Source organism: Callorhinus ursinus, unplaced genomic scaffold (assembly GCF_003265705.2).
Source record: "Callorhinus ursinus isolate GAN/ISIS: 27379988/994484 unplaced genomic scaffold, GSC_fseal_2.0 scaffold66, whole genome shotgun sequence".
NCBI lineage: Eukaryota > Metazoa > Chordata > Mammalia > Carnivora > Otariidae > Callorhinus > Callorhinus ursinus.
In genome coordinates, this window is record NW_027397128.1 from 6,581,349 (window position 1) to 6,607,136 (window position 25,788).

At 37.0% G+C, this 25,788-nt stretch overlaps 1 protein-coding gene and 1 non-coding gene across 4 annotated transcripts in view; one reads left to right on the forward strand and one right to left on the reverse strand.

Moving 5' to 3' along the window:
* Positions 1-25,788, reverse strand: part of TEX11 (testis expressed 11) — a 298,719-nt gene that overhangs the window by 110,357 nt on the left and 162,574 nt on the right. For all 3 annotated transcript variants that reach the window (XM_073885803.1, XM_025888290.2, XM_073885802.1), the window contains exon 16: positions 20,385-20,522. In XM_073885803.1, the coding sequence (XP_073741904.1) occupies positions 20,385-20,522 (138 nt within the window). The remainder of the gene's footprint in view (positions 1-20,384; positions 20,523-25,788) is intronic.
* LOC112806823 (U6 spliceosomal RNA) lies at positions 16,236-16,342 on the forward strand. The gene has a single exon (XR_003203953.1). It is a non-coding gene; the product is annotated as a U6 spliceosomal RNA (small nuclear RNA).

Consider the following 25,788-nt stretch of genomic DNA (forward strand, 5'->3'; position numbering starts at 1 on the left):
AAATGACATATCCAATAAAGGGTTAGTAACCAAAATATATATGGAAGTTATAAAACTCAACACCCCAAAAACAAATAATCCAAGCAAAAAATGGGTGGAAGTCATAAGCAGACATTTCTCCAGACATATACCACATTGGGGGCGCCTGGATGGTTGTCAGTTAAGCAACCAACTCTTGGGTTTCAGCTCAGGTCATGAGGTTGAGCCCTGCATGGGTCTGCTTAAGATTCTCTCTCTCCCTCTCCCTCTGCCCCCCACCTCGTGTGTGTGTGCTCTCTCTCTAGAAAAAAAGAAAACAAATGAGCAAAGGGAAAATAAAGAGAGAGGGGTAGGCAAACCAAGAAGCAACTCTTTTTTAAAGATTTTATTTATTTATTTGACAGAGAGAGAGAGATAGAAGAGAGGGAATACAAGCAGGGGGAGTGGGAGAGGGAGAAGCAGGCCTCCCGCTGAGCAGGGAGCCCGATGCAGGGCTTGGGATCATGACCTGAGCTGAAGGCAGACACTTAACGACTGAGCCACCCAGGTACCCTGGCAAACCAAGAAACAACTCTTTTTTTTTTTTTTAAAGATTTATTTATTTGAGAGAGCGAGAATGAGAGAGAGAGTACATGAGAGAGGAGAGGGTCAGAGGGAGAAGCAGGCTCCTCGCCGAGCAGGGAGCCCGATGCGGGACTCGATCCCGGGACTCCAGGATCATGACCTGAGCCGAAGGCAGTCGCTTAACCAACTGAGCCACCCAGGCGCCCCCAAGAAACAACTCTTAACTATAGAGAGCAAAGTGAGGATTACCAGAGGGGAGGTGGGTGGGGACAGGTGATGGCAATTAAGGAGTGCACTTGTGATAAGCACTGGGTGTAGTATGGAAGTGCTGAATCACTAATATTACACACATGAAACTAATATTACACCTGTATGTTAACTAACTGGAATTTAAATAAAAATTTAAAAAAAGAGAACAATCCCATTTATAATTGCACCAAAAAGAATAGAATACCTAGGAATAAATTTAACCAAGGAGGTGAGAGATCTATGCTCTAAAATCTGTAAGACACTGATGAAAGAAATCAAAGACAAATGGAAATATATACCACACTCATGGATCGGAAGAATTAATTTCATTAAAATGTGCATACTACCCAAAGTAATCTACAAATTCAATGCCAACCATCATTAAAATACCAATAGCATTTTTCACAGAACTAGAACCAATTATCTTGTATGGAATTTTGTATGGAATCATAAAAGATCCCAAATAGCCAAAGCAATCTTAAGAATGAAGATCAAAGATGGAGGTATCATATCCTAGATCTGAAGAGACACCACAAAGCTATAGTAATCCAAACAGTATGGTACTGGCACAAACACAGAAATAGATCAATAGAACAATATTAACACCCAGAAAGAAACCCACATCTGTGTGTTCAACTAATCTATGACAAAGGAGGAAAGAATGTACAATGGGGAGAAACAGTCTCTTCAATAAATGATGCTGTGAAACTGGATAGCTACATGCAAAAGAATGAAACTGGACTACTTTCTTACACTACATTCCAAAAATAAACAATGGATTAAAGACCTAAATGTGAGACCTGAAATCATTAAACTCCTAAAAGTAAACATAGGCAGTAATCTCTTGGACATCAGCCTCAGCAACATATTTATGGATGTGTCTGGCCAAGCAAGGGAAACAAAAGCAAAAATAAACTATTGGGACTACACCAAAATAAAAAGCTTTTGCACAGCAAAGGAAACCATCAATAAAACAAATAGGCAACCTACTGAATATGAAGGTTTTGCCAATGATATATCAGATAAAGGGCTGGTAAAAATATATAAAGAACTTATACAACTCAACACCAAAGAAACAAACAATTCAATTTTTATTTTTTATATATTTTTAAAGATTTTATTTATTTGTTTGACAGAGAGAGAGAGCACAAGCAGGGGGAGCAGGAGAGGGAGAAGCAGGGTCTCTGCTGATCAGGGAGCCTGATGTGGGGCTCGATCCCAAGATCCTGGGATCACAACCTGAGCTGAAGGCAGAGGCTTAACCAACTGAGCCACCCAGGCGCCCCCAAACAATCCAATTTTTAAATATAGGCAGAAAACCTAAATAGACAATGTTCCAAAGAACACATGCAAGTGGCCAACAGACACATGAAAAGATAACTCAACATCACTAATTGTCAGGGAAATGAAGATCAAAACCACAATGAAATATCACCTCACACCTGTTACATTGGCTACTATTAAAAAGACAAGAAATAACAAGTTTTGGCAAGGATGTGGAGAAAAGGAAACCCTCATGCACTGTTGTTGGAAATGTTAACTGGTACAGCCACTGTGGAAAACAGTATGGAGTTTCATCAAAAAAATAAAAATAAAAATAGTAATATCATATGATCAGGTAATTCCACTGCTGGATATTTACCTAAAAAAAAACCAAAAACACTAATTCGAAAAGTTATAAGCACCCTTATGTTTACTGCAGCATTATTTACAATAGCCAAGGTATGGAAGCAACCCAAGTGCCCACTGAGAGATGAATGGATAAAGTGGTATGTGTACACACACACACACACACACACACACACACACACACACACACAGTGGAATACTACTCAGCCATAAAAAATGTGATCTTGCCATCTGCAACAACATAAATGGACATAGATGGTATTATGCTAAGTGAAGTAAGTCAGAGAAAGACAAATACCATATGATTTCACTTATATGTGAAATCTATAAAATGAACAAACAAAATGACTCTTAAATACTGAGAAGAAACTGGTGGTTGCCAAAGGGGAGGTGGGTGGGGGGATTTGCAAAATAGATAAATTAGATTAAGAGGTACAAACTTCCAGTTATAAAATAAATAAGTCATGGTGATGAAAAGTACAGCATAGGAAATATGGTCAAAAATATTGTAATAATGTTGTATGGTGAAAGATGGTGTCTACACTTATCATGGTGAGTACTGAATAATTATAGAACTGTTGAATCAATATGTTGTACACCTGAAACTAATATAACACTATGTTAATTATACTTCAATTTAAAAAGGTCAAAACTATAACCAACCATTTCAAAATGAGATAAAAGATATTAAGAAAATGATACAAGATATAAAAGAATGGCATAAATCAGAATTAGAAAAAATCAGAAATGAGGTATTAGATCTCTGAAAAAAATCAGAAATAAATCATTTCAGAAATTAAGATGAAAAAGAAATAGGAGAGTAAATAAATACAGCCCATAATGCCAAAAGAACATAGGAAACATTTTAAAAGTTAAAAGGAGGGAAAATGTTAAAGTTAAAAATAACTGAAAATCATATATATTTTCCAGAATAAAAGATAAAGATTTTTTTTTAAAAAGACAACCCAAAAAAACAAAGAAGACAACCAAAGTGACCAATGCAATCCCTATGAAAATCTCAATGCCATTTGTTTTGTTTTGTACAGAAATTAAAAAAAAAAAACCCACCCTAAAATTCATATGTAATTTCAAGGGACCCTGAGTCGCCAAAAAATATCTTGGAAGAAAAGAACAAACTTGGAAGACTCACACTTCCTAATTTCAAAACGTAGTACAAAGCCACAGTAATCAAAACAGTGTGATACTTGCATAAGGACAGACATATAGACCAATGAATTAGAATATAAAGCCCAGAAATAACCCCTCACATATATGTTCAAATGATTTTTGACTAGGGTGCCAAGACCATTCAATGGAAGGAGGACAGTCTTTTCAACAAATGATGTTGGGAAAATAGGATATCCACATGTAAAATAATGAAGTCAGATCCTTACCTTACCCCATATATAAAAAGTAACTCAAAATGGTTCAAAGACCTACATGGAAAAGCTACAATTTTAAGTCTTAGAGGAAAACTTAAGGGGAAATCATGACAGTGGATTTGGTGGTGATTTCTTGGATATGACACCGAAAGCACAGGCACCAAAATAAAAAAATAGATATTTGGACTTCATCAAAATTACAAAATGTTTGTGCTTCAAAGGACACTATCAAGAAAGGGAAAAGACAATACACAGAATGGGAGAAAATATTTGCAAATCATCTATTGGTAGTAAGTTAATATCCAGAATACTAAAGGGTTCCTACAACTCAACAACTAAAATATAAACGACCCAATTTAAAAAATGGGCAAAAAGACTTGGAATTTCTCCAAAGAAGATACACAAATGGCCAATAAACACATGAAAAGATGCTCAACATCAGTGCTCATTAGTGAAAATGCAAATCAAAAATACAAGAAACCACTTCATACCCATTAGGATGGGTATTATCAAAAAACGAGAAAATAACTACTGGTCAGGATGTGGAGAAATTGGGACACTTGTGCTTTCTAGTGGGAATGTAAAATGACACAGCCATCATGTAAAACAGTGGCTGTTCCTCAAATGTTGAACATAGAATTAGCATGGAATCCCACAATTCTGCTCCTAGGTATATATACAAAAGAACTGAACACAGGGACTCAGATACTTGTATACCTAGTTGATAGCAATTTTATTCACAAAAGCTAAAAGATGGAAGCAACCCAAGGGTCCACCCACAGATGAATGGATAAACAAAAAGTGGTAATATACATACACTGGAATATTATTGAGTCTTAAAAAGTTAGGGAATTCTGATATATGCTACAACATGGATGAACCTTGAGGACATTATGCTATGTGGTATAAGCTAGTCAGAAATGAGCAAGTATTTTATGATTTCACTTATATGAGGTATCTAAAGTAGTCAAAGCCATAGAAACAGAACATAGAATTCTGGTTGCCAAGGGCTGGGGGTTGAGGGGAGCAAAGAATTATTGTTTAATGGGCACAGAGTGTCAGTTTTACATAATAAAAATAGTTCTGGAGATGGATACAGAATATTGTGTATGTATTAATGCCACAGAACTATACACAAAAATGGTTAAGGGGCGCCTGGGTGGATCAGTCAGTTAAGCATCTGCCTTCAGCTCAGGTCATGATCCCAGGGTCCTTGAATCCAGCCCTGAGTCAGGCTCCCTGCTCAGCGGGGAGTCTGCATCTCCCTCTCCCTTTCCCTCTACCTCTGCCCCTGCTCACGCTCTCTCTCTTGCTCACTCTCTCTCACATAAATGGATAAAATCTTTAAAAATAAAAGGTTAAGATGATATATTTTACCATAATTTTTAGAAATCAATTGTATTTCTATATGCTAACAATGAACTATTGGAAATTGAAATTAATAAAGTAAGACCATATACAATTATCATCAAAAACATGAATTCTCTGGGATAACGTTAACAAAATATGTGCAAGATTTTTATGCTGAAAACTGTAAGATACTGATGAGGGAAATTAAAGAAGACCTAAATAGAATGCTATGCTGTGTTAATGAATTTGAATACAAATCTGTTAAGATGTTAACTTTTTCTTAAATTGACCTAAAGATTCAATGCAATCCCAATAAAAATTCCACCAAACATTTTTGTAGTAATTGACAAGCTGATTTTACAATTTATGTGAAAATACAAAGGACTTAGGGTAGCCAAAAGATTCTAAAAAAGAACAAAGTTGAGGACTTACTAGCTTGATTTTAAGACTTACTATAATACTACAGCAATCAAGATAGTAAGGAATGAGGATAGATATAAAGAATCAACAGAACAGAATGGAGTACAGAAGCAAATCCCAATATTTATGATCACTAGGTATTTGACAAAGGTACCAAGACAATTCAGTTGGGTAAGTACAGTCTTTCAATACCGGTACTAGAATAACATGGTATCCATATGGGGGAAAATGGACCTTAACTCTTTCTCTCTTTCTCTCTCTCTCCCTCTTTCTCTCACATGCACACGTGCGCGCGTGCCACACACACACATTATCTCAAAATGAACCATAGTCTAAAAACAGCTAAAACATGGGGCGCCTGCGTAGCTCAGTCAGTTAAGTGGCTGCCTTCAGCTCAGGTCATGATCCGGGGGTCCTGGGATTGAGCCCCGCATTGGACTCCCTGCTCAGCAGGGAGTCTGCTTCTCCCTCTGTCCCTCCCTCCCGCTCGTGCTCTCTCTTGCTGGCTCTCAAATAAAAGTCTTTAAAAATAAATAAAATAAATAAAAACAGCTAAAACTATAAAATGTCTACAAAAAAGCACAGAAGAAATGTACAGCCAAGCTTATTGGGTAAATCAGTAAAACATACCAAAAGTGAAAAAAAGAGCATAGAAGAAAAATTCTTCCACCTTGGGGCAAGGAAAGATTTCTAAGGACACAATAAACAAGCTATAAAAGAAAAATATAATAAATCTGACTTTACCAAAATAAACCCAAAAGACACCTACTAGAATTGTTGAAATGAAAAGGATTGAAAATACCATATATTGGCAAGGATGTGGATGAACTGGCACATTCACCATTGATAGGCAGGAATGTAAAATGGTACAACTCCTTTAGGAAACAGTTTGGTGATTTCTTATAAACTTAGAAATATAGTTACCACATGACCCAGCAATTCCACCTCCGGGTATTTCCCCAGAGAAATCAAAACAAATATCCATACAAAGATCTCTACCTTGAATGTTCAATAGTAGCATTATTCCTAATAACCTCAAACTGGAAAAATCAAAATGTCCATCAATAGATGAATGGATAAACAAACTGTGGAATATCCATACAATGGAATACTACTCAGGAATAAATAGGAACAATCTATTGATATATGCAACAACATGAGTGATTCTCTAAAACATGATGATGACTGAAAGAAGTCAGACCAAAAAAACAACAAAACAAAACAACAACAAAAAGCACATACTTAATGATTACATGTATATGAAACTCTAGGAAAGATAAATGTAATCAACAGTAATGGAAAGTGTATTAGTGACTGCCTGGGGCTGAGAATGTGGATGGGGATTGACTTGGAAGGAGCCCAAGGGAATCTTTTAAGGTAATGAATATATTCTATATCTAGACTGGGGTAGTGGTACATTGGGGTATATATTTGCTAAAATTATCTAACTGTATACTTAAAATGAGTATTCAGTGTAAATTATACTTTAATAAATTTGATTTTTAAAGTAAATTAATAATGATTTATAAGGGTCCTTTTAGTCCCATAATTCAGTAATCTGTGAATTTATGAACTCCCAAAAAACCTGATTATAGATTTTACCAGATTATGTTATCTTAGAGCAATATGGTTAGAAGACATTTTAAAATTCTCTTAGTCAAAAAAATTCTTCTGATGCTTGAATCTTCTTCATAACATTCACACCAAGTAGTCACTCTCTGCTTAAATACCTTCAGGGAGAGGGAATTTATTATATATTTTTTTAAGATTTTATTTATTTATTTGAGAGAGAATTTACTATATTTTAAGAAAATCCATTTCAGTTTTGGACTGGTCTAATCATTAGAGTTTCCTTATGATGACTTGAAATCTCACTCCTTGTAAGTCTTACCCATGGAAATGTGCATGGAATAAATTTAATTCTTTTACTCCTTGACAGCCATTCAAATATTAGGAGGAAGCTATTATATTCCTCCTAAATCTTCCACTTTCCAAGTTTAACATCCATATTTCCTTTATTCTTCCAATAAGATGGTTTGAGTGCTCTCACCATCCTGAGTGCCTTCCCCTTGGCACAGTAGAGTTTATCAATATCCTCCTTCAAAAGTGTTGCCCCCTAGTCCTACACAATACTGTAGATATGCTGTAACCAGAGCAGAATACAGGGTGATTATACACTTTTAGAAATAGTCTATATGGATGTAAAAGAAAGCACATAAGTAAACATGAGATGAAGTTCAGCTGGGGCTCATTCTTGATACAGCTATACTATAAAATACCATAATTGAGGTTTTAAGTCCCCAAATATTTATTGAATGCCTAATCTGTATCTGGTATTATAGAATAAGTAGAATACATGATCCTTTCTATAGATAAGTTTAAAATATTTTTGTGGAAAGAAGATTTACATGTACAACATAACTGAAAATTAATAAAAGTGTATAATAGAATATCAAATGCTGTGGCATATATCATATGAATTTAGAATCGGAATGTGTAGATGAGGACCTTTGTGAATACTGATTGAGTGTAGATGTGACCTGAAGCCGAAAAGAGTGACTAATATGTTAGAAGACAGAGTCAGATCTGAAGAGACCTCAATAGGCTGAAATGATGAGCCCATTCGAGTAAGATGAAGACAAAGAGGTAATAACAAAATATCCCATACTTGGATCCCCCAAAACAACTGTACAAGAACAGAATAGATGAAATGTGGCTTACCAGCAGCACACATAAAAGATTTGGAGTTTTTAGTTGACTAAAATATTGTGGGAATGGCTACACCTGCCAAAGCATCACAAAATCAATGATAAGCTGTTATAATAGAAACAAAGGCCACAGTGCCACCTAGTGACCATTACTAGTTTACTTCTGATCACAAGGTCATTTTCAGTCCTACAATGAAAAGGCATGATTTTTAGAACTCCATGTAGTAAGAAGAACCAATATAAAACCAACACATGAGACGTGGTGGTTTTCACTTTAGGTCATATAAATATTCTCTAAATAGTCTCACCTTATAACTGTTGTCTAATCACCACACTGTGCTTTGAAATCGTGCTTTAGTTTCATCAAACTATAGTAGTACTAATGACACTTCATGTAGTTAAATTGCAGCTGTAAGCTGAAGATGAGATTTCTGCACTGAGTTAAAGAGTGCTCAATTGTGCATTACCATTAACTTTATCATAGACTATCACCGAAACAATCCATTATCCATCTCTTAATGAAAATTAAGGTTTTATTAGGATTTGCAGCAAAATCCCATTATATGAAGTTGTGATCAATTGCTCCTATACATAAAACCCAAGCTCATTTCCCCTATACTAAGTCTGTCTATTCAAGCCTATGACTTACACAAACCAAACACTTAAAAATTCTCAAAAATAATATACTAAAATTAAGATTCTGGATTTAAGGTACTATAAACTCCCCAAAGGCAGAGATGATGTCTGTGAAACTACACAGTTTAATGTTGTCTCATACAAAGTACTGGAGATACACTCAATGGATAATACCAATGAAAAACTTACATTTACATCACTTTGAAAATAAACAAAAGAAAATATATTTAGAATTGCTATCTCAAAAGGATGTTGCCAAATGTATGAACTAATGAATGTACATTATAATCTACTAAGAATTCAGAGGAATATATTCTCCTACTCCTTTAAACCACCCAAATTAACTTCTGACCTATGATTTAATATTTTATTTGATTTTTTTAATATATTATTTTAAAGGAGACTAAAACAAAATGTGTTTCCCTCTTCCCAAAGGAAAGGAACTGAGCTACAGAAAAGAATAATGGGGTGATTTCTTCAACAAAAAGAACAAGAGGCAGTACCGACTGCCAGGGACCTAATCAATACGGACATTAGTAAGATGTTGGAACTAGAGTTCAGAATGATGATTTTAAAGACATTAGCTGGGCTTGAAAAAACCATGGAAGTTATTAGAGAAACCCTTTCTGGAGAAATAAAAGAACTAAAATCTAACCAAGTCAAAATCAAAAAGGCTATTAATGAGGTGCAATAAAAAATGGAGGCTCTAACTGCTAGGATAAATGAGGCAGAAGAGAGAATTAGTGAGTGATATAAAAGACCAAATGATGGAAAATAAAGAAGCTGAGAAAAAGACAGATAAACAACTACTGGATCACGAGGGCAGAATTCGAGAGATAAGTGATACCATAAGATGAAACAACATTACAATAATTGGGATTCCAGAAGAAGAAGAAAGAGAGAGAGGGGCAGAAAGTATATTGGGGCAAATTATAGCAGAGAACTTCCCTAATTTGGGGAAGGAAACAAGCATCAAAATCCAGGAGGCACAGAGAACCCCTCTCAAAATCAATAAAAATAGGTCAACACCCCGACATCTAATAGTAAAACTTACGAGTCTCAGAGACAAAGAGAAAACCCTGAAAGCAGCTTGGGAGAAGAGATATGTAACCTACAATGGTAGAAACATTAGATTGGCAACAGACCTATCCACAGAGACCTGGCAGGCCAGAAAGGACTGGCAAGATATCTTCAGAGCACTAAATGAGAAAAATATGCAGCCAAGAATACTATATCCAGCTAGGCTGTCATTGAAAATAGAAGGAGAGATAAAAAGCTTCCAGGACAAACAAAAACTAAAGGAATTTGCAAACACAAAAGCAGCCCTACAAGAAATATTGAAAGGGGTCCTCTAAGCAAATAGAGAGCCTAAAAGCAACGTAGACCAGAAAGGAATGCAGACAATATACAGTAACAGTCACCTTACAGGCAATACAATGGCACTAAATTCATATCTTTCAAGTTACCCTGAATGTAAATGGGCTAAACAGCCCAATCAAAAGACACAGGCTATCAGATTGGATAAAAAAACAAGACCCATCGATATGCTGTCTGCAAGAGACTCAATTTAGACCCAAAGACACCCCCAGATTGAAAGTGAGGGGGTGGAAAACCATTTACCATGCTAATGGACACCAAAAGAAAGCTGGGGTGGCAATCCTTATATCAGACAAATCAGATTTTAAATCAAAGACTGTAGTAAGAGATGAGGAAGGACACTATATCATACTTAAAGGGTCTATCCAACAAGAAGATCTATAAATTGTAAATATCTATGCCCCTAATATGGGAGCAGCCAATTATATAAGGGAATTAATAACAAAAGCAAAGAAACACGTCAACAACAATACAATAATAGTGGGGGACGTTAACAGTGCCCTCACTGAAATGGACAGATCATCTAAGCAAAAGATCAACAAGGAAATAAAGACTTTAAATGACACACTGGACCAAATGGACTTAACAGATATATTCAGAACATTCCATCCCAAAGCAACAGAATACACATTCTTCTCTAGTGCCCATGGAACATTCTCCAGAATAGATCACATCCTAGGTCACAAATCAGGTCTCAACCGGTACCAAAAGACTGGGATCATTCCCTGCATATTTTCAGACCACAATGCTTTAAAACTAAAACTCAATCACAAGAGGAAAGTCGGAATGAATTCAAATACATGGAGGCTAAAGAGCATCCTACTAAAGAATGAATGGGTCAACCAGGAAATTCAAGAAGAATTTTAAAAAATTCATGGAAACCAATGAAAATGAAAACACAACTGTTCATAATCTTTGGGATACAGCAAAGGCAGTCCTAAGAGGAAAGTATATAGCAATACAAGCCTTTCTCAAGAAACAAGAAAGGTCTCAAATACACAACCCAACCCTACACCTAAAGGAGCTGGAGAAAGAACAGCAAATAAAGCCTAAACCCAGCTGGAGAAGAGAAATAAGAAAGATCAGAGCAGAAATCAATGAAATAGAATCCAAAAGAACAGTAGAACAGATCAACGAAACTAGGAGCTGGTTCTTTGAAAGAATTTAACAAGACTGATAAACCCCTGGCCAGACTTATCACCAAGAAAAGAGAAATGACCCAAATCAACAAAATCATGAATGAAAGAGGAGAGATCATAACCAACACCAAAGAAATACAAACAATTTTAAGAACATATTATGAGCAACTATATGCCAGCAAATTAAGATAACCTGGAAGAAATGGATGCATTCCTAGAGATGTATCAATGACCAAAACTGAACCAGGAAGAAACAGAAAACCTGAACAGACCTATAACCACTAAGGAAATTGAAGCAGTCATCAAAAATCTCCCAACAAACAAAAGCCCAGGGCCAGGTGGCTTCCCAGGGGAATTCTACCAAACATTTAAAGAAGAATTAATACCTATTCTTCTGAAACTGTTCCAAAAAATAGAAATGGAAGGAAAACTTCCAAACTTGTTTTATGAGGCCACCATTACCTTGATCCCCAAACCAGACAAAGACCCCATCAAAAAGGAGAACTACAGACCATTATCCTTGATGAACACGGATGCAAAAATTCTCACCAAAATACTAGCCAACAGGATCCAACAGTACATTAAAAGGATTATTCAACATGACCAAGTGGGATTTGTCCCTGGGCTGCAAGGCTGGTTCAACATCTGCAAATCAATCAATGTGATACAATACATTAACAAAAGAAAGAACAAGAACCATATGATCCTCTCAATAGATGCAGAAAAAGCATTTGACAAAGTACAGCATTGTTTCTTGATCAAAACTCTTCAGACTATAGGGATAGAGGGTACATACTTCAATATCATAAAAGCCATCTATGAAAAACCCACAGCGAATATCATTCTCAATGTGGAAAAACTGAGAGCTTTCCCCCTAAGGTCAGGAACACGGCAGGGATGTCCACTACCACCACTGCTATTCAACGTAGTATTAGAAGTCCTAGCCACAGCAATCAGACAACAAAAAGAAATCAAAGGCATCCAAATCGGCAAAGAAGAAGTCAAACTCTCACTCTTTGCAGATGATATGATACTTTATATGCAAAACCCAAAAGACTCCACCCCAAAACCGCTAGAACTCATACAGGAATTCAGTAAAGTGGCAGGATATAAAATCAATGCACAGAAATCAGTTGCATTTCTATACACCAACAACAAGACAGAAGAAAGAGAAATTAAGGAGTTGGATCCCATTTACAATTGCACCCAAAACCATAAGATACCTAGGAATAAATCTAACCAAAGAGGAAAGAATCTGTACTCAGAAAACTATAAAATACTCATGAAAAAAATTGAGGAAGACACAAAGAAATGGAAAAACGTTCCATGCTCATGGACTGGAAGAACAAATATTGTGAAGATGTCAATGCTACCTAGAGCAATCTACACATTCAATGCAATCCCCATCAAAATACCATCCACTTTTTTCAAAGAAATGGAACAAATAATCCTAAAATTTGTATGGAACCAGAAGAGACCCCAAATAGCCAGAGGAATGTTGAAAAAGAACAGCAAAGCTGGTGGCATCACAATTCCAGACTCCAAGCTCTATTACAAAGCTGTCATCATTAAGACAGTATGGTACTGGCACAAAAACAGAAATCTAGATCAATGGAACAGAATAGAGAGCCCAGAAATGGACCCTCAACTCTATGGTCAACTAGTATTTGACAAAGCAGGAAAGAATGTCCAATGGAAAAAAGACAGTCTCTTCAACAAATGGTGTTGGGAAAATTGGACAGCCACATGCAGAAGAATGAAACTGGACCATTTCCTTACACCACACACAAAAATAGACTCAAAATGGTTGAAAGACCTAAATGTCAGACAGGAGTTCATCAACATCCTAAAGGAGAACACAGGCAGCAACCTCTTCGACCTCAGCCACAGCAACTTCTTCCTAGACACACTGCCAAAGGCAAGGGAAGCAAGGGTAAAAATGAACTATTGGGACCTCATCAAAATAAAAAGCTTTTTGCACAGCAAGAGAAACATTCAACAAAACCAAAAGACAACCGACAGAACAGGAGAAGGTATCTGCAAATGACATATCAGATAAAGGGCTAGTATCCAAAATGTATAAAGAACTTCTTAAACTCAACACCCAAAGAACAAATGATCCAATCAAGAAATGGGCAGAAGACATGAACAGACATTTTTCCAAAGAAGACATCCAAATGGCCAACAGACACATGAAAAAGTGCTCAACACACTCGGCATCAGGGAAATCCAAATCAAAACCTCAATGAGATATCACCTCACACCAGTCAGAATGGCTGCAATTAACAAGTCAGGAAATGACAGATGTTGGCAGGGATGCGGAGAAAGGGGAACCCTCCTACACTGCTGGTGGGAATGCAAGCTGGTGCGGCCACTCTGGAAAACAGTATGGAGGTTCCTCAAAAAGTTGAAAATAGAGCCACCATATGACCCAGCAATTGCACTACTGGGTATTTACCCCAAAGATACAAATGTAGGGATCTCAAGGGGTATGTGTACCCCGATGTTTATAGCAGCAATGTCCACAATAGCCAAACTGTGGAAAGAGCCAAGATGTCCATCAACAGACGAATGGATAAAGAGAATGTGGTATATGTATACAATGGAGTATCATGCAGCCATCAAAAGGAATGAAATCTTGCCATTTGCAACGACATGGATGGAACTGGAGGGTGTTATGCTGAGCAAAGTAAGTCAATCAGAGAAAGACATGTATCATATGACCTCACTGATATGAGGAATTCTTAATCTCAGGAAACAAACTGAGGGTTGCTGGAGTAGTGGGGGTGGGAGGGATGGGTGGCTGGGTGATAGACATTGGGGAGTGTATGTGCTATGGTGAGTGCTGTGAATTGTGCAAGACTGTTGAATCACAGACCTGTACTCTGAAACAAATAATACATCATATGTTAAAAAAAAAAAAAAAAGAAGCTGGCAGGAGGGGAAGAATGAAGGGGTGAAATAGGAGGGGGAGATGAACCATGAGAGACGATGGACTCTGAAAAACAAACTGAGGGTTCTAGAGGGGAGGGTGGTGGGAGGATGGGTTTGCCTGGTGATGGGTATTAAAGAGGGCACATATTGAATGGAGCACTGGTGTTATATGCAAACAGTGAATCATGGAACACTACATCAACATAATGATGTAATGTATGGTGATTAACATAACATAATAAAAAAAAGAATAATGGGGTGATTTCTAAAATAATGTAATCTCCTTCAGTTCTGATAATCAAGCATAGATCTTCATCACTTTTAGTTTCCAATTATCCACAGGAGCAAGGACAGAAACAGTATGAAGAAATGCAATTCCTTTAATCACAAGAAACTGAGAGGTGTTTATTGAGTCTCTATGCCAGCTGTCAGGGAAAATAAAGATAACATATGGTCCCTGTCTCAGGGAGGTGGCAATCTGATAGCGGGCTAAGTCAGGTATACAAATAACTAGAATACAATGCAGAACATAAGTACCTAGGTATAAACAGAAGTGTTACAAAGTTTTAGAAGAAAAGTAAGACTCAGAAATTTCCTTATAAAGCGAAGACTGTCATTAGGACCTAGGCTTTGATAAAGGAAATTTCATAAGGTAGAAATGCAGGGAAGAGGTCATTCGCAATGGAGAAGCATGGAAAAAGGTACAGAGGTAGAAAAGCACAGATCATGGTTATGAAGCTGCAAATAATCCAATTTAGGACAAACACAGTATACATGTAATAGAAATAAAATAGGATTATATTATTTCTAGATTATGGAGGACCTTAAGTACCAAGGAATTTGGTCTTTATTTATAGGGAGCCACTGAAAATTATCGAATGGCTCCCTGTAATTGGTTAGAAGATTATTCCAATGGTGACAGAGGTGATGAAAGCCTGGACTAGAGTAGTGAGGTAAAGATGGAAGAGGAGACAGCTGGCAAAAATACTGCAGAAGTAGAACTGATCAGCCGTGACACATGATGAATACAGGGGGGAGCAGAAGGAATCCAAGAATCTAAAATTTGTCTCAGATTGCTGGGTACACCCAATGATAGAAAAATGAATGTGGGCTATGAGAGAGATCAGGGCTAGACATACAGATTTAGGAATGAAGAGTTGAAGCTAAGATGAATTACTGAGGGTAGAGTGTACAGAAGAAAAAAAAAGAAGAGACCAGAGAATAAATTCACTCAAGAAATGTTTATTGAAAACTTACCACGTACCAAGCATGGTCATGGGTGTTAGGGATAAAATAGTGAACAAGATAAACATAATACCTGCCCTCATCCAATATTTATTTGGTGAAAAGATCCAGTAACAGAAACAGAGAAGGAATAGCCAGAGCAATAAATAGGATTAAGAGATGTCACAGAAGCCAAAGAGAAAGTTTCCAGAAGGATGAAGTGGTTGACAGTATTACACTGTTTTGTGCTAGAGAGATCAGAGGACAAGAAGGACTGAGAAAAGATCATTAGACCTGATCATTAAAAGGTCACTAGTGATCTTCTTTATAGAATCAAAGACGCAAAAATCATCAAGAGGGGGATAGGTAGTGAGGCTAAAAACCTTAGATAGCCTTGTCTATTCTTTTTCTTCTATCCTACATCTGGTTGGGAATTGTCAGGAAATTCTGTCATCTTTACTTTTATAATCTATTTAGAATCCGCTCCCCACCCACAATTCTTCCACTCCAGTCCATGCCACCTCATCTCTTGCCTAGATTATTTCAGTGGCCTCCTAAATGGTCTCCTTGCTTCCACCCTTGCACCTGCCCTAGCCTATTCAATACAGTGGTAAGACTGATCTTATTAAAATGCAGGGTAGATCGTGCTCAATTTGGCAGTACATATACTAAAACTGGAACAATACAGAGCAGATTAGCATGGCCCCTGCACAAGGATGACATGCAAATTTGTGAAGTGTTCTATATCTTAAAAATTTTAAAAATTCAAAAAATAAAATAAAATGCAAGTCAGATCATGTCATTCCTCTGCCCAACCGCGCGTGGCTCCCCATCTCACCTAGCATTAATGACAAATCTTTACAATGAGCTACAATGTCTTTCTTATATGATCCGTTTCCCCACTATTTCCCTGATCACAGTTCCTACTTTCCTTAATATTACCTGTGCTAGAGCCACACCCATCCCTTCAAATACCCCAGGTATGCTCCTATCCCCACAACCTTTGCACTTGCTATTCCTGCTATTTGGAATGCTGTGGGATTCCCCCCTCCCCAGATATCCACATAGCCAGATCCCTCATTTCCTCAGGTCTCTAATCAAAAATCACCTTCTCACTGAGGCCTTCCTTGGCCACCCTATCTAAAATTTCAACCCTTTATTCCTCTTCTAAAACATTTAACGCCACCCTTTCCTCCTCAGTTTTCTCCTTAGCACTTATCACTAATATAACAGGGTCAGCAAACTATGGCCTTTGGGCCACTTCTAGGCCACCATCTGTTTTTGTATAGTCCACAAGCTAAGAAGGCTTTTACATTTTTGAAAGGTTGAAAAAAAATCCAAAGAAGAATATTTTATGACACATGAAAATTATATGAAATTCACATTTCAGTGTTCCTAAATAATAAAGTTTTATTGGAACGCAGCCATGCCAATTTGTTTACACATGGTCTATGGCTGTTTTCATGGTACAACAGCAGAGTTGAATAGCTGCAACAGACACTGTACGGTGTAAAAAACCTAAAATATTTACTATGTGGTTCTTCACAGAAATTTTGCTGACCTCTGTAATATACCATAATATTCATCTTTTTATTTTCCGTCACTCCTAATAGAATGATAATCTCCATGGGTGTAGGTGTTTTTGTCTATTTTGTTCATTACTATACTCCAATGCCTAGGACAGTACTTAACATATAGTAGATAGTCAATACATATTTTTTAAATAAATGGACAGTGAAAAAAATATCAGCAGTAATTTTAGGTTAAAAAGTTTGGTGAAAGGAAGGACAAGAGAGAACTGTAATTTGAGCAGGATGACAAGACTGAAGGAGGGTTTTTGAATAAAGAAGATGTCAAAATAATTGTAGTGATGGGGAAAGAAACAGTTGAGAGAGAAACATAAAAGAGTTCAAGTTGAGGGCGCCTGGGTGGCTCAGTTGTTAGGCGTCTGCCTTCGGCTCAGGTCACGATCCCAGGGTCCTGAGATCGAGCCCCGCATCGGGCTTCCTGCTCAGCGGGAGGCCTGCTTCTCCCTCTCCCACTCCCCCTGCTTGTGTTCCCTCTCTCCCTGTCTCTCGGTCAAATAAATAAATAAAATCTTTAAAAAAAAAAAGGGTTCAAGTTGAGATTTGTAGAGAAGGTCCCCAGAAAAAGTTCTTCCTAAGAGATAAGAAGAAGAAAGGAAGAGTAAAGAAAGGAGAAGTTGATGAAGTTTATATGAGTGGCTATAAGTTCAGAAAATTACAAGATAAAAGTTTTTTGCTAAAGGGAAGGGTAAGGCATGGTGGCTTAAGGACCAAAAATTTTGGAATCACCGTTGTGAGGAATATGACAGAAAGTTAGTAAGAGTCAGTTTTATTGAGTACCTAGCTGAAAAACCATGCAATTTTAGCAGATCCAGTAAACATGGTTTCACAAATTTTTTCTGAACAATGTTCAAATAGCTCAAGGGAAGGAGTGAAAAAAAGACAATGAAAATTAACAAGGGAAGGTGGGAATAGTAAAACAGTAAAATATAATGGATTGTGTAATTTCTGTTCACCTTTCTGTCTTAGTGCACAGGAGAGTATTCCTTACATATGGCGGGTACCAAATCAATGGCTGCTGAGTTCAAGACAGGAAGGATGAAGAGAAAAATATACTAACAGTAATCAACAAGATTACCTTGAACATACTGAGAATAACTTTTGGCTTCATCACCAGTCTGGCCTTAAATGATGTAATTACATGCTGAGTATACACTATTAGGACATGCCTGGTTTCCTGCTCTCCTCTTCTCCTCCTTACTACTAATACCATTTGTACTCCAAATTATAGGCTTCATCCTATATTGGGCTCTAAGATCAAACTTGACATTAGTCAGAGGAGACTTAAGAAGCACTGTTTCAGGGTGCCTGATTGGCTCAATCGGTGGAGCATGTGACTCGATCTCAGTGTCGTGAGTTCAAGCCCCACACTGGGTGTAGAGACTACTTTAGAAAAAAAAAGAAGAAGAGGCACTGCTTCAAGTCTTGAAAGACTGTATCTACTCACTTCAATGCTAGTAACTGCATCCCAGACTGGTCCGCTATGCCTGACCTCCACTCTTCAAAAGAGCCTCATATTCTAGGGATCTCTGGGGGGCTCAGTTGTTTGAGCGGCTGCCTTCGGCTCAGGTCATGATCTCAGTGTTCTGGGATCGAGCCTCACATTAGGCTCCCTGCTCAATGGAGAGTCGGCTTCTCCCTCTCCCTCTGCCCCTCACCCACCCCCCATTCATGTGTGCGCTCGCGCTCTCTCTCAAATAAATAAGTAAAACCTTTACAGATCTGCCCAGTAGGATGCCCTGAGGCTAGCTGCTTGGTTGAGTTAAAGGCTACTCTGTCTTATTCGTGTCTGTAAGCTCAAAGACCACCACGGCGTCTTGTGCTGTACTCTATCTGCATTAGCTGAACAGATAGCGGAAGAGATACCCTTCCTTGGCCTGAAAATGTATTCATCCAAATGGCACGTCGGACTCCAAGTCCAGGTCCTTCCCAAACTCTCAGGCCAACATAAATCATGAAAGTTACAGTAACTTTCTGATCACCTTCATTATGTCTTTAAGTAAGCAACTTTCTGAAATAGTTAATGGCATCCTATGCAGAAATATAATGAATTAGGTAATGAAACCTGTACGATAATCTTTTTTTTTTCAGGTCTTTAAGTAAACAGTAGTGTCAACTATCTTTCTGAAACACTTAAATGCTAGGCTATGCTGAAGTACCATGAACTAAGTAACGTTTCAACTTGTCTTCAGAACTATAAATTTTTAACATACAAACTAAATGGTAAATATTCTTTTGAAAGAAAATTTAAAGTATTTAGTCAAACAACCCTTCAAAGTAAACAAAAACTCAAAGAAAATGTCTGGAATTACAACCAGTAATCACATAGTTTCCCCTAAACTTGTCATTAAAACCTGAAAAGCAACAAAAGCCTTCATATTTTATCTGGGTTCACACTTGTCCTTCCACAAGCCAATACCTTTCCCCACTTAAGTGCATACTATATGACACCCAAAAGAAGAAATGTCCCATCCTTAAATAGGTTTTTATCTCATTCACCTCCTAGAATGTTGTTCTGAAAAACAATCAGTTGCTAAACATTTTCTAAAGTGGTTGGATAGGCAACAGGTTACCCAGTATATAAAAGAACGACCATTTTATCTGAGTGTTTTCCCACACTGAAATGTTTGACCAATAAAAGTGTACCTTATAATTTAGTCTGCTTCAAAGACAATACTGCAGATGGTTAGTAGCAAGACAACTTTGTTCAGAAGTTCCAATGATACATTACTTTTCAGAAAAGGGTGCCAAAAAAACCCAGTAAGTAATGGAATTAATAGTTTTTCAAGTTCTCTCTTTCTGGGAAGTCCCAATCAGTCATGTTTACAGTGTACAAATCAGGAAAATATCAATCTGAGTTTATCTTGTATGAAAGAACTCTCGGATATCTTAACCTCGTAGCCAAAAAAACACACCAAATTATATCTCTCTCTGCCACTGCATGTAACACCTCCTGCCTTTGAAAAATAGATAAATCAGGGGTGCCTGGGTGGTTCAGTTGTTAAGCGTCTGCCCTCGGCTCAGGTCATGATCCCAGGGCCCTGGGATCGAGCCCTGCATCGAGCTCCTTGCTCCACAGGAAGCCTGCCTCTCCCTCTCCTGCTCCCCCTGCTTGTGTTCCCTCTCTCGCTGTCTCTCTCTCTCTGTCAAATAAATAAATAAAATCTTAAAAAAAAAAGAAAAAGAAAAATAGATAAATCAAAGGACCTTATCAAGTTGTTTCAAATGCAGGTAACAGGAAGCCATGTTCCTCCGCAGCTTGGCCAAGTCCAGATCTGTTTGATGAACTGCATAAAATCTCAGAGAATAATAGTACCAGTTTAGGGCATCAGTGTAATTTTTTACCTAAAAGTTGAAAAGAAATAATAAAATTACAGAGATATCTCTACATTTGACCTTAATTTTTCTAAGTCTCCTCTAGAAAAAAAACAAGAAGTTGTATTGTTTTTCTTTTTTAGGCAACCAAAACACAATACCCTCTCTAGTTGAGTTCTAAGTGCATTTTATGATCCATCTAGATCAGTATAAGTTACAGATTAAGTGGCAATCAATATTCTCTCTTCTTTCCCCACATTAGAAATTTCAGAGAAACCATCAACAAAATTAAAGGCAACCTAGGGAATGGGAGAAAATATTTGCAGACCACATATTCAATAGAGGGTTAATATCCAAAATATACAAAGAACTCCTACAACTCAATAGCAAAACAAAAAACAACCAATTTATTTATTTATTTATTTTTTAAATTTTATTTATTTATTTGAGAGAGAGAGAATGAGAGATAGAGAGCACGAGAGGGAAGAGGGTCAGAGGGAGAAGCAGACTCCCCACTGAGCGGGGAGCCCGATGCGGGACTCGATCCCGGGACTCCAGGATCATGACCTGAGCCGAAGGCAGTCGCTTAACCAACTGAGCCACCCAGGCGCCCAAAAAACAACCAATTTAAAAATGGGCAAAGGACCTGAATAGACACTTTTCCAAAGAAGTCATACAGGGGCGCCTGGAAATCTCAGTCGGTTAAGCATTCGATTCTTCTTCTTTTTTTTTTTTTAAAGATTTTATTTATTTATTTGACAGAAAGAGAGAGAGCACAATCAGGGGAAGGCAGGAGAGGGAGAAGCAAGCTCCCTGCTAAGCAGAGACCCCCGATGTGGGGCTCAATCCCAGGACCTAGGGATCATGACCTGAGCCAAAGGTAGATACTTAACCAACTGAGCCACCCAGGCTCCCCAAGCATTCAACTCTTGATTTTGGCTCAAGGTCATGATCTCAGGGTTGTGAGATCAAGGCCCAGGTCAGGCTCCATGCTCAGCTGGGAGTCTGCTTGAGGATTCTCTCTGTCCTCTCTCCCTCTGCCCCTCCTCCCACTCATGCTCTCTCTCTCAAACAAATAAATAAATCTTTAAAAAAAAAGAAGACATACAAATGGCCAACAGGTAGAAGAAAAGGTGCTCAACATTACTAATCACCTGGAAAATGCAAATCAAAACCACAATGAGATATCATCTCATAACTACTAGAGTTGCTATTATCAAAAAGACAAGGGATAACAAATGCTAGTGAAGATGTGGAGAAAAGGGAAACCTTGTACACTGTTGGTAGAAATGTAAAATGTAGGGTTATCATGGAAAACAGTATGGAGGTTTCTCAAGAAATTAAAATTAGAACTACCATATGATCCAGCAATCCCATCTCATAATTTGAAAGAGGTATCTCTACTCCCATGTTCACTGCAGCAATATTCACAATAGCCAAGGTACAGGAAAACAACCTAAGTGTCCATTTACTGATAAAGGGATAAAGAAAATATGGTATATGTACACAACAGAATATTATTCAGCCATAAAAAAAAGAGGGGGCATCCTGCCATTTGTGACAAGGATGAACCTGGAGGACCAGTATGCTACGTGAAATAAGCCAGACAAAGATAAAATATTTCATGTCATCACTTATATGTAGAATCTGAAAAAAAAAAAAGTTAAACTCTAGAAACAGAGACAATAATGGTTGGGAGGGGCTGGCGGGCAGGAGAAATGGGGAGAGGTTGGTAAAAGGGTACATTCAGTTATAAAATGAAAAAGGTCGGGGCGCCTGGGTAGCTCAGCCAGTTAAGCGTCTGCCTTCAGCTCAGGTCATGATCCTGGGGTCCTGGGATCGAGCCCCACATCAGGCTCCCTTCTCAGCGGGGAGCCTGCTTCTCCCTCTCCCCCTGCTTGTGTTTCCTCTCTCGCTGTGTCTCTCTCTGTCAAATAAATAAAATCTTAAAAAAAAAATGAAAAAGGTCTGAGGATCTAACGTATGACATGGTGACTATGGCTGACTACAGCTATACTACGTTGTATAAGTGAATTTTGCTGAGAGAATAGAACTTACATATTCTCACTAAAAAAAAGTGATGAATATGTTAATTAAATCAATGGTTAGAACTCTTTCACAATGTATACATATACCTAGTCAAATCATCACATTGTACACTTAATTGTGTCAATTATACCTCAATAAAATTTTTTTAAAAAGAAATTCACATGTGGGATGAAAAGTCTGCCAGGTGGTGAACCACCCTAGAAAGCTCAAAATACAATTTTAGTTATTAAATACGTAACTAATGAATCATTGAACACTACAACAGAAACCTATCATGTACTAACTCAACATTAAAAAAGAATTAATTTTAAAAAAAGATAAAAATTTTTTAAAAGAATATCCATAATTCACCATGCTAATACAGCTATTTTCATTTTTTTACACTCCATTTTAACTTTGTCCTTTTGTATTTGTATATAGTTGCAATCATAGTTTATATTAGAGTTTCATGTTCCATTCTTTCCATTTGACTTTATTTTGTAAATATTAATCTATATTACTACAGAGTTTTCACAGTTGTCAATTTAAGGAATATTTAACATTCAATTAAGTTAATATACAATGATTTTCTTAATGCTAGATATTTAATTGATTTCCAGGTTTTTCACTATGATAATGAAGTGCCACTGTGTTTTTGTACAATTTTTTTTTTTTTTTTACTTTTGAGGCACTAACAAATTTTCAAGGGTAAGACACTATTAGGAAAAATCTGATAGAAATAATCTGGGTAACTTTTTTTAAGCTAAGAAAATTCAGATTGCTCATGCACACCATGAGGTGTGTGTAAGGTAGATGAGTCCCTTGTACCCTCTATCAAGAAGCTTCACATTTTTCAGTGAAGAACAGGAGTCATTAGGACCTAAATGGAATAAAACACACTCTTCAACTAGAAAAAAACTGTGCTGTGTAGGTCCAACACTGCTTATGACTATTTAGAATCAAGATTATATTCTTCTCCAGTGCTGAAGTGGGAGTTTAAAAACATCATTCTGCAAGACTGGAAAATGAGGGAAAAGAAAGAGAATCAATAGGAGAAGGGAATTCTGAAGTAATTTTAAATCTGTTCCATAAAGAAATACAGGCCTTCTAAAAGAGAACAAGAATACCATTCTATTTTGCAGTACCTGATTTTACAGAGTAAAACACGACATTTTGATATACGAGTACATTGTGAAATGATCACCACAATCAAGGTAATTAACATATCCACCACCTCAAATAGTTACGTTTTTGTGGTGAAAACACTTAAGATTTATTCCCTTAGCAAATTTCAAGTATATAATACATTATTATAATTATAGAGAACATGCAGTAACTTAGGTCTTTATAACTTATTCATTTAATAACTGAAAGTTTGTATCCTTTCACCAACATATCCCCAATTCCCCCAACTCCCAAACCCTGATAATCATTATCCTCTTCTGTTTTTATAAGTTCGACTGTGTTAGATTCCACATATAACCGAGATCATGCAGTATTTGTCTTTTTGTGTCTGCCTTATTTCACAGCATAATGTCTTCAAGATTTAGCTGTGTTGTCACAAATGACAGGTTTTCCTATACATCATTTTGGGTAATATGGACATTTTAACAATATTAATTCTTCCAATCTCAATTCTTGCAATCTGTGAACACAAGGTATCTTTCCATTTACTTGTGTCTTCTTCAATTTCTTTCATCAATATCTTATGGTTTCAGTGTACAGATCTTTCATCTCTTCAGTTAAGTTTATTTCTAAGTATTTTAGATGTTATTTTAAATGAGATTGTTTTCGGGGCACTTGGGTGGCTCAGTTGTTAAGCATCTGCCTTCAGCTCAGGTCATGATCCCGGGGTCCTGGGATCGAGCCCCGCATCGGGCTCTCTGCTCAGAGGGAAGCCTGCTTCTCCCTCTCCCACTCCCCCCCTGCTTGTGTTCCCTCTCTCGCCGTCTCTCTGTCAAAGAAATAAATAAAATCTTTTAAAAAAATAAAATAAATGGGATTGTTTTCTTAATTTCTTTTTCAGACAGTTCAATGTTACTGTATAAAAGGGCAACTAATTTTTGTATATTGGTTTTGTATCCCGCAACTTCACTGAATTTAACAGGGTTTTTTTTTTTTTTTTTGGTGGAGTCTAAGATTTTCTATATATAATATTAAGTCATCTGTAGAGATGACTTTACTTCTTCCTTTCCAATTTGGACACCTTTTATTTCTTTTTCTTGCCTAAATGATCTGGTTAGGACCTTCAGTACTATGTTGAATAGAAGTGGTATAAGAATGAACATCCTTGTCTTGTTCCTGATCGTTAATGAAAAGTTTTCAGTTTTTCACCCTTGAGTATGATGTTTGCTGTGGGCTTGTCAGGTATGGCCTTTATTATGTTGAGGTACATTCCATTTATACCTAATTTGTTGACAGTTTTCATCATGAAAGGATGAATTTTGTTAAATTTTTTGTCTGCATTTATTGGGATGATATGATTTTTATCCTTCATTCCATTCAAAGCGGTGTATCATATTTACTGATTTGCATATGTTAAACCTTCCCTGAATTCCAGGGAAAATTTCCATGTGGTCACTGTGTAAGATCTTTTTAATATGTTGTTGAATCCAGTTTGCTAGTATTGTGTTGAGGGTTTTTTTGTTCATCAGGGATATTGGCCTGCAGTGACGTTTTCTTATAGTGTCCTTGTCTGGCTTTGGTATTAGGGCAATGCTGGCCATGTAAAATAGTTTGGAAGTGTCTGGGATGAGTTTGAGTTTGAGAACAATTAGCATTAATTCTTCTTCAACTGTTTGGTAGAATTTACCCATGAAACAATTTGGTTCTAGGCAGTACTTTATTGGGAGATTTTTGATTATTTATTCAACCTCCTTACTCATTACTGATTTGTTCACATTTTCTATTTGTTCATGATTCAGTCTAGGTAGTTTGTATATTTCTAGAAATGTATGCATTCTTCTAAATTATCCAATTTGTTGTCACATAATTGTTCACTATAGTTTCTGGCAATCCTTTGTATTTATGAGGTATCAGCTGTAATATCTCTCATTTCTAGTTCTATTTGAGTCCACTATCTTTTTTTTCTGCTTTTTCTTGGTTAGTCTAGCTAAACATTTGTAATTTTGTTTATTTTTTCAAAAACCAACTCTCATTTTTGTTGAAATTTCCTACTTTTTTTTAAATCTCTATTTCATTTATTTCTGCTCTGCTTTTTTGTTATTTCCTTTCTCTGCTATCTTTGGGCTTAGTTATTCTTTTTCTA